At 52.0% G+C, this 9,965-nt stretch overlaps 1 protein-coding gene across 4 annotated transcripts; it reads right to left on the reverse strand.

Moving 5' to 3' along the window:
- Positions 1-64: 64 nt before the first annotated feature.
- Positions 65-6,650, reverse strand: TMEM9 (transmembrane protein 9). Of its 4 annotated transcripts, none has more exons than XM_053964246.1 (6): positions 6,588-6,650; positions 4,180-4,281; positions 3,992-4,083; positions 3,442-3,550; positions 2,420-2,551; positions 65-1,140 (listed from the first exon to the last, which is right to left on the reverse strand). In XM_053964246.1, exons 2-6 carry the CDS (start codon positions 4,270-4,272, stop codon positions 991-993), a joined length of 576 nt encoding a protein of 191 aa, XP_053820221.1. In that variant the 5' UTR covers positions 4,273-4,281; positions 6,588-6,650; the 3' UTR covers positions 65-990. The 4 variants fall into 4 exon arrangements, with proteins under 4 accessions (XP_053820221.1, XP_053820223.1, XP_053820222.1 ...); XM_053964248.1 differs by having other exon boundaries at positions 6,572-6,596; XM_053964247.1 differs by lacking the exon at positions 6,588-6,650 and adding an exon at positions 6,425-6,565.
- Positions 6,651-9,965: the final 3,315 nt, after the last annotated feature.

Here is a 9,965-nt window from a genome sequence, read left to right on the forward strand (position 1 = left end):
AGGCAGATGGAGAGCCCCAGACATGGCATAATGGGGATTTTCCCCTGAAAAAAAGCCACTCAGGTAGTAGATCTTTGCATTTAATATGGAAGTGCTACACCATAAACTCCAAATGTTCTCAGTGGGATCAATACACACACGGCAGAACCACTGCAGCTTCCTCCACACAGCCCAAGTCCTGTCAGAGCTCTTGGAGTGTTCTGAGTGGCACAAGTGTCCACTTCCCAGGGCCCTGACAGGTGTTTCCAGTGCTGCAGGAGAGCCTTTGCCCCAGTTCTCTTGGATACACATGCTGCTGCCCACTGTGGGAGAACACCAAGGGTCACCAGTGTGGGTACAAATCAAGAGGTATCACCCCAGGAAGTTCTTATCTACTGGTAAAGCGCAAAAAGATAGAAATGTAAATCAGCTTTTTACCTGTTGGACTCTTACTGATGTAGGTACTAACAGGTTTTGTGATAGTCACATGCCCAGAAGCAAGCTGCAGTCTCAGTTATGCTGGTGTAAACCTGGACAGACTCCAGAGGCATGGAAAGCTCTCCATTTACATCAGGATAAGCAGAAGTAGCAGTGCACACTGGCAGAAACCCCCTCCCCTTTGTTCCTATGCTGTTCCTGTGTGGCTCAGCACCACAATGCCCAAGGACCACCAGTGCACACTGGAGGAGGAGGTGGCTGCTGCATTCTGGAGAAACATCACATAATTTATCCTACATCAAAATTCTCCCACTGTTTTTATCCCAGGAAGACTCAGCCGGCTCGCAGCGCTCCGTTCCCAGCCCCTGTTCCTGCTGGGGTGGGCTCATGGAGTCTGGTGAACGGCCGAGCTCCACGTGGCAGCCACAGCCCAGGGGCCAGCATGGCTGGGCAGGGGAGGGGCAGGGGACACGACCAGAGAAGCCTTTGGGGCTGCTGCTCCCCCTGGAGATGGTGAATCAGGGAGGGTTGGAGGTTCCATTCCAACACCAGGGTGTCCTGATGCAGCAGGGCCTAGCTCAGCATCTTGTGCCGGTCGAACACCGTCTTCCTCTGCTCCTGCACCTGCCGCTTCCAGCGCTGCTGCGCCCCCTCCACCCGCTCCAGCACTGTGTTGGCCCTGGCGCCAGCCAGGGTGGGTCCTGTGGCCAGGGAGTGAGTGTCCTGCAAGGAAAGGAATGGGGCTGGAGACCAGGCAATGCCCAGCCCGAGCACAGAGGGAGGCAGCTGACTTAGGGAGAAACTGCACCTGAAAGAGCAGTTCAAGCTTTGAGTTGTTCTGATGAAAAACCTCCTTTTCAGAGCTCCTCAACAGCAGCCCCCAAGTCCTTGCTCTTGGGGATCACCCAGACTCCAGATAAAAGTCCCCAGCAGAGGAACTGCACAAAGCATAGAGCTCTGCTGGAAACCCACTCTTGGAGTCTGCCGGGAGCCACAGTGCCAAGGTGAACCACATCCCCCCGCTAAAACCAGGCTGACGATGGATGGAGATCCATCATGGCACAGGAACAAAGCCTATCCCAGAGGACTTAGTCCGGCATACTGGAGTGAGATAAACCTCACTTAACACCAGGCATTTACCATGTGCACCTGGATCTGGATCTGAATTACTGCTGCAGAGCCAGGTGCAAACCCCTGACTTTGGGATACAATTCATCTCCTTCTGCAGGACCTCCTTCAGCAGAGGGAGGCAATGGATGGACTGTGGACACTGGAGCAGCTGCTCCTCACATCAGAGTATGAAGGAATTGGGCCAAATAGTTTATACTCACAACGAAGTACAAATAGGACAGTCCAACCCAGTGCTGCAACTGCACAAATTTTATGCAGCAAGAAATTTTTCCTCCCCCAAAACTGGTGTGTGACAAAGAGAGAAGGAGAGAGAGAGTGGCTCTTTCTCTGCTACTGTGTCTTAATTATTTTGCCCATGGTTTGTATGCCAGTGTCCCACAAGAAGATGGGGTTTGAATGAAATTGTGCTCTGGGGAGAAGCACAAGGAACAACAGCCTGGATACAATCCAGGGCCCAGCCCCAGAGCAGGATCAAACAGCACCTCATAGGCCACTGTTTTAAGTGTCTAGAAGATGTTTTTGCCAACACTTAAGGTCATCCTTCCCTGGAAGCTCAGCACCACAAAACTCCACCTGGGACACTGCACAAACAGGATCTCTTTGACTTTTTTTTCCCTCTAGATGGACAAACCAAATTCAGGCCAGCTGCTACAAAGTCCCCTCTGCCTCTGAGGGCAGGGCTTGCCTTGGTGTCATTACACAGAACTCTGAATATTCCTTGTGCTTCTGCATGACATGCAGAGATCAAAGTCTAAATGTTCACCTGTGTGAGTGCCCCCAAAGCAGCAATGCTGGACCCTCACTGGATCAGAGGAGACAAGCAGGAGGTCATTGTTTCCCTGTCCCCTGTCTGCACCCCCTGCCCCCTCACCTCGCTGTCCTCCTCATTGTGCAGGGGTTGGGTGTAGGGGTCTGGTTTGCGGATCAGGGGGTCCACAAGCACCAGGAACGCCATGTAGAGCAGCAGGGCCCCCACCACCAACAGGTAGATGATGATGATCACCTGCAGTTGACCACAGCACAGGGGGAAAGGATAAGCAGTGTAGATAAGAAGCACCACAGAGGTCAGGAAGGTCCTTTGCAGCTGCCTCTGATGTGGCATCTCTTGTTCTCATTGTGCTCACAAGAGTCTCTTGCTCTTGCCAGGAGGCCGAGGTTGTGCCGTCACTGCACAAACTGTGCTGAGGCTCTCACTGTACCAGCTGAGGGCATGTTCTGCACATAAGGGACAACAAGATAGGACCCTGGACAGAGATGCTTGGCATTCTTGTCACACTTGTCACACATCCCCAGCAAGAAGACTGGTCTCCCACACAGCTCCTCACTACCAGGAATGCCCGTCTCAGACACAGAATCACAGAATCCCTGAATCACTGAGTGAGGTTGGAGAAGATCTCTGAGATCATAGAGTCCAACCTGTGACCAATCCCCACCTTGTTAGCAGCCCAGGGCACTCAGTTCCACCTCCAGTTGTTCCCTGAACACCTCCAGGGACAGTGACTCCCTGGGCAGCCCCTTCCAGTATCCAACACCCTTTTTGTGGAGAATTTCTTCCTAATGTCCAACCTAAACCTCCCCTGGTGCAGCTTAAGACCATGTCTTCTTGTCCTGTCACTAGCTGCCTGGGAGAAGAGGCCAACCCCCACCTGGCTACAGCCTTCTTTCAGAGAGTTGTAGCGAGTGAGCCCCTGGCACTGCCACCATGTACTCACTGTGACAGTTTTCTTTCTGAAAGAAAACTTTCTGGGCTCTTCTCCAGGGACCTACCAGTGTGGCAACACTGGGGCTGCTGTGGCACGGCACGGGGCAGGGCACAGGCAGTGACTGCAGTCACCCTGGGCTTGTGTGGCACAGCAGGGGGCAGGACACAGGCAGGGGCCTGAGCTCGGGTACCTTGATGGTGGTGGTGCTGCGCTCCTCGTACTTGCACTCGCAGAGCAGGCAATAGGCCTCCACGTCATTCCCGGGCACTGGCATGGGCTCCACCACGTGCAGACAGTTGCTGCAGCACAAACAAACCACAATCAGCAGCAGCACAAGGTGAAACCAGTGCTCTGTGCAAGGACACTGGGGTGACTTTGTCTGTGTTCCAGCTTTCCTGTCAGGCTGGTAACGCTGATCTGGTGTTAAGAGCTCCCCTCACAGCCTAGCTGGCCCAAAATCCCTGGGATAGATTGTCCCAGCACCTTTTGCAGGGATCCAGTCCAGGTGGAAAGGATTGGAAGGCACACACTACATCTGCCAAGAGCGGTGGGTAAATGTATCATCCCAGATTCCTCAATTTCTGTTTAAAAAAATGCCCCTGGCCTGGGTTGAACATCACCCACCAAAGCTGCTCCCTCTGTAAACATACAGGCAGGGAATCCATTCCTCAGCATCAGCTGGGAACTCCAGAGCTTGGCTGTCATGGACCGACCCCTGAGGCTGCTCGCACTCAACTCACCAGTCCTTCTGGGACACATTCTTGTTGTAGATGTGCCCGCTGATGTTGCGGTACGGGGGGCAGATGCACTTGCAGCGAATGTCCTCAGAGCTCTGCAGGACACAGGAGCCATGTGAAGGAGGGGACACAGCTCTGTCCCCTCACACCCCACCTCTGCTGTGCCCCACACACGGCTCGGTGTCACCCACCTTGCTGGCCTGTGCTGGGGGACACAGGACACAGCCCAGCAGCAACAGCAGCAGCACGGGGTTCCCACAGTTCCAGGAGCTCTGGGCAAACATCCTGGGAGCCTGAGGGAACAAAACTCACATCCAGGATAGAGCATCTCAGCTGAAAGCTGCCACAACGAGGTAGTCAAGAGATTTTTTTTGGCCCGCTTGCCTCTGTTTTGCCCAGGAAGAAGAAATTTGTTCCTGAATCGCAGCTGATGCCAGCCAGAAACTCTTGGAAACAACACAGATCCCAAGAACACTCCTGTCAGAAGAGCTTCCACCCTGTACAACCACACATCTAAACTACCCCAGCCCTGCAAAAGTATTGCTGATTTCCTTACAACTGGACTTGCAGAAAACCTCGTGTTCATCTCTTACTGCTCTGGAGCCCAGCTACAGATATTTTGGTGCTGACAGTTTTGCTCAGTAAAAGACACAGAACTAGGAGCAAGAGTGACCTAAAGCAGTACACTGTGGCCTCCCTGCTGCACTGTCATGAATGGTAAATCATTCGTCTTCTGACACTCAGTCTTGCTGCTGAAGGGAATAATGTATTTTCCTGCCATGAGTTATGGGGAAGGGATGGAATATTCATAAGTATTCCAAACCAATTCCTAAACCTCCTTTATCTCAAGATACCGGTTCAGTAAATCCTGATTTTAAAATTACTTCAAGCTGGTAGCTTGGTGAATTCATTAACACCTTTTGCTACATGGTTTGGGCTGGAAGGGACCCTAAAGATTATCTCCTTCCAACCCCTGTGTGTGTGGATAAAATTGTTCCAGGGGCATGTGCTTCTATGAATCCGAAAGAATATGAATTTATTCCCTATGCCACAAAAGGCAAGTTTGCCTTGGTCAGGCTGGCGTTCACCCTCAGAGAGGAAAGGTGGAGCAGGTGTTGGGGGACCTTGGGACAGCACGGAAGAGCTGTTTCAGCAGAGGAAGGGGAAGGGAATTTACACCTTCATTAATCAGCTCCCAGGTAATCCCACAGTTTACTACTCCAGGTACTTGTACTTTATCACCTGACCGGATTCCATTGGGATTTAAATCACTGCAATATTCCTTCACCCTATGCTTTATCTTATGTCAACACCTTAAATTCACATAATGGATTACAAACACCAAGTTCCTTTCTTCTTTATCAAAACAAAATACCAGCAACTTCTAACAAGCTGCCAGACTTCCAAAATGAGTCTTATGACCTCATCCCATGATTTATTAAGGTTTTGCACCACAGTTTCAAAAATCCCCTCAAACAATGGCTCTTTCCAGGGAGACTCCCCTGTATATCAGGGGTTCAGATCTTCATCACAGATCTGGGGAACAGGACTAATCTGAGCTGCTCAGTACACGTTCCCCATTTTAAGTGGGTGTGGACTTTTGTCTGAATTCTTAAGACAACAATAGGGCATGTACCTAGAATTCAGTTTTTACCTCTCAGCTGAGTTCAGAATATCTGAACAACTCATAAATGTCACTTTTAAATAGGAGGGAAAAACACATGATCTATTATACCATAAACAAAAACTTAGAACCTGGGCAGAGTTCACGCACCATGAACTACTCAACACCCTCAACCATACAAAGGACAATTAAGGCATATTTATCCCCAAGTTTGACAGCAAAGGGACACATGCACAGATGCCTTAGAGCTATTTTTTCCAGACCATCGACCCAGCCTGCAGCAGCCGTGTGGCCAAAAGCCGCTGCATCTGGACCAAAACCCGCCAGCGCAGTAAGAACAGCAGAGGGTGCGTGGTTGAGGTGAAGTTCTCGGGGGGCTTGTGAGTGAGTGTGGCAGCTCCCAGGATGAGCCCCCACAAAAGGCTGTGCAGAGCACGGCTGCACACAACCACCCCCTCTTCTCCCTGGGATTGCCCAGTAATCACCTCATCTTTAACCTCCCCATGCCTGGAAGTGCCCAAGGCCAGGCTGCACAGGGCTTGGAGCAGCCTGGTCTCGTGCAAGGAGTCCTTGCCCATAGCAGGAGTTGGGACTGGATGAGCTTTATGTTCCCTTCCACCCAAACCATTCCGGGATGATTCTGCGAACATCACCCGGAGCGCTTCTAAGACTCCCTCCCATTTCCCTTTGCGGATCTGTGCTCGAACCACCCCCAACACCGACCCGGACCCAGGGCAGGGCCGGACCCCTCAACTCCCGCCGAAGGCCCGGATGCTCCCTCAGCCTCCAGGGGCTTCCACCCCGGGTTCCACCTGGCCTCCCGGGATGCCTCCGGCAGTGCAGGCCACCGCCGCCCCGCGAGCCCCGGGTCCCGCACAGCCCCGGCCCGGGTGCGGGGAGCGGAGCAGAGCAGGGCCAGAGCCAGGCCCCGCCGCCCCTCAGGGCCCGGCCGTACCCACCCTGTCTGTCCCTTACCTGCCCCTCGCTCCAGCCCGAGCGCGGCCCCGCCCCGCAGGCCCCGGCCCGGCCCCCCCCGCGTGCCTATTTGGCCATGGAGCGTGACGCCCCGTGACAGACAGCTCCGTTGGCCAATCGGAGGGCGGGCAGCCCGGCCGGTGCTGAGGGCGGCCCGCGTCCCGCAGAGCCAAGGGGACGCGGTGCCGGTAGCTGCTGTTGCCGGAGGGGCCTTCGGCGGACGTGCCCCGGGCCGCTCTCACCTGGCTTCCCGGGGCAGCGCCCGCGGGGCTGCGCCGCTTCGTCCTGCGGCTGAGACGCGGGATAGCCCCGCTCCTTCTCAGCCCCTTCTCACCTCACATCCCCGTTCTCCCCTTACAGCCCCTTCTCCCCTCACACCCAGCTGTCCCCTCACGGTGCCACTCCTCCCTAATGGCCCCTCTCTGCCCTCACAGACCCCATTCGCCCCTCACACCCCAGTCTCCCATCATGGCCCTGCTCTCCCCTCACACCGACGCTGGTCCTGTGTCTATCAGGGGATAGTGGGGGCCGCAGTGGTGCCCTCCTGTTTTCGGCTGATTTGTGGTTATAGATGATATCAGTGATCCTTCAGTTTCAAAGGCTTCGGTCTTGCCATGAATCTCTTGTATTTGAGACTTGTGACTCATTTTATAAGCCTGGTTCTTGTATCAAGAGGAACATTGTGCCTATCCTGGTGTTTGCCCAGAGAGCATTCCTTGGATGTGGTTCTCGTAGTACCTCGGGTTTGCCCCACTTTCTGTGTCTGCACCCTTCAGGTGTGCAAATACCCCCAAGCCTTAGCTTTGCTCCGGTGGCAGCTCCCAGGAGGTTCCATTCAGAGCTGGAGGAATCGAGGGTGTCAGGAAAATTCCACAAACGCCAGAGGTTTATGTCCACAAAGGAGACAGAGGAGTCCTGTAACTTTACTCGAACGAAGGGAGAGTCCACCAAGGCACACTCCCGCGGGATTTTCTCTCCCCAAGTTTTGGAGGGCACAGCCTCCTTTTATCCCAAACTCCCGGCCCCATGTTGCCTCTTACTTTGCCCATTGGCTGAGGTGCTAGGAAGGTACAGCCTTCGCGAACCGCCTACCACATATTGAACCTACTATTTTACCCTCAAAGTTCAAAAGTTCAGGCTTGTGCTGACACTTGTCTGTTTTAGAAGCCAAGCTGTCTGGGCTCTGCAACAGACCTGCTGCCCAAAGTTAGTAGGGACATGAAGACCCATTTCAAAGACGTTAACATCTATACCCTCACCCATCAAATTGTTTGTAAAGACATTAGCTTTCCTCTCAAAGGGCTTACCAGCTTCTCTGGCACTTTGCTGCTTTACCTGGTTCAGATTTACCTGGTCTGTGCTGCTGGATAAAGTCAGGAACTAAATTTTCAGGTAAAAAAAATCCCTTGATGGAAAAAGAAGAGACCCAAACCTCTGGTTTAACTTCTAGAAATAGAATCACAAAATCAAATAGGTTGGGAAAGACCTCTGAGATCATCGAGTCCAACCTCTGCCTGACCCCCACCTTGTCATCCAGCCCAGAGCACTCAGTGCCATGTCCAGGCATTCCTTGGATACCTCCAGGAATGGGGACTCCACCACCTGGAGTCCCTGGGCAGTCCCTTCCAATGCCTGACCACCCTTTCCATGGAGAAATTCCTCTGGATGTCCAACCTGAGCCTTTCCTGGTAAAACTTCATGCCGTTTCCTCCTGTCCTGTCCCTGTTCCCTGGGAGCAGAGCCCAGCCCCACCCCAGCTGTCCCCTCCTGCCAGGGAGTTGTGCAGAGCCACAAGGTCCCCCCTGAGCTTCCTTTTCTCCAGGCTGAGCACTTTCCCTCAGCCCAGCTCCCTCAGCCACTCCTGGTGCTCCAGTCCCTTCCCCAGCTCCATTCCCAGCTCTGTTCCCAGCTCTGGACTCTCTCCAGCCCCTTGATGTCCTTCTTGAACCCACCTGCCAAGAACCCCTTGTGGGAGGGTGTTTCCAGTCCTGACAGAATTTACTCACTTGATGAAAATAAAAATGAAAATAATAAGGTAAGATACATTCAGCCAGAAATAGGTGGTAGAGGGTGAATGTCTGTTTGGCAGATAGTTCTGTCTCTCTGGCAGTTTTAACTTTCTAGAAATGAGTAAATAATTGAGACTGCTTGTTTTAGGGCTTGTAGAATGTATAAATTGTGGAGACTGCTAGGTTTTAAAATGTCCCACACTGCTCCATGCCCCTGGCATAGGAATTACTGATGTAAAAGTGCTTCCACAGAGTCATAAAGTCATGGTGTGATAAGCTAGAAAAGACTCTTTGTTCATCAAGACAAAAAGGGAAAGCCTTGTGTAGATAACAGAAAACTAAAAGGGAAGCCTTGTGTAAATAACAAGAATCCAAAAGGAAAACCTTGTGTAAATAACCAGACTTAAGCTTAAGTGCATATAACATATAACCTTATATAGAAAAGACCATTACAAAGCCGTAGACTTTCACCGAAGAAGAAAAGAGCCTTCCTCAAACGACCACCAGAGAGTAAAAGAAGACCCCCTAACAACAAAAGGCGCAAGCGCAGAGTACACCCAGAGATACAGCGGACATGGAAGAAAGAGAGTATAAAAAAACTATAAGAAGGAAGAAACAGTGTGAGCCATTAGCAGAGCGCTGACTCCCCGGCTGCACCCAGCGCTGTTTGCTTGCCATCGCTTGCTGTAATCAATAAATTTCTGATTGACTCTTGAAAAGCTGAACAAATTATTCACCTCAATTTATAACAATCGGGTGGTTTCAGTTGGGAGGGACTTCAAAGCTCATCCCATCCCACCCTCTGCCCTGGGCAGGGACACCTTCCACCATCCCAGGTTGCTCCAATCCCCATTCAGCCTGGCCTTGGACACCTCCAGGGATGGGGCAGCCAAAGTTTTTCTGGGCAGCCTGTGCCAGGACCTCACCACCCTCACATTGAAGAATTTTTTTCTAACACTTCATCTAAACCTACTGTCTTTCAGTTTGAAGCCATTCACACTCATCCTGTCATTGCATATTCTTGTACATAGTTTCATAAATAATATTCTAAAGAGTTTTCTCACCCCATTGCTGTAATGTTTAAAATCCTGGCCCTGCCATGGCTGCATTCTACCCCCTGTCACTGCAGTATAGGATAGTGGTCTAAGTCAGCTGGACTGATCCAAGGAAACATTCCATGAGAATAATCCCAGGTATTAGATGCACAAAAGACTTCTAATTCCTTCCTCCTACTCCAGTGTTGCTGAGCGAAAGAAGCTCTTTGGTGCTAAATCAGAGCTCTCCCTTCCAAGCAGAACCCTGGGCCTGCTCATGGGACACTCAGCGCTGTGACACAGCTGAGTTTTTTCAGGTTTATAAGCCCATGGCC

This window comes from Vidua chalybeata, chromosome 24 (genome assembly GCF_026979565.1).
Source record: "Vidua chalybeata isolate OUT-0048 chromosome 24, bVidCha1 merged haplotype, whole genome shotgun sequence".
Taxonomy (NCBI): Eukaryota; Metazoa; Chordata; class Aves; order Passeriformes; family Viduidae; genus Vidua; species Vidua chalybeata.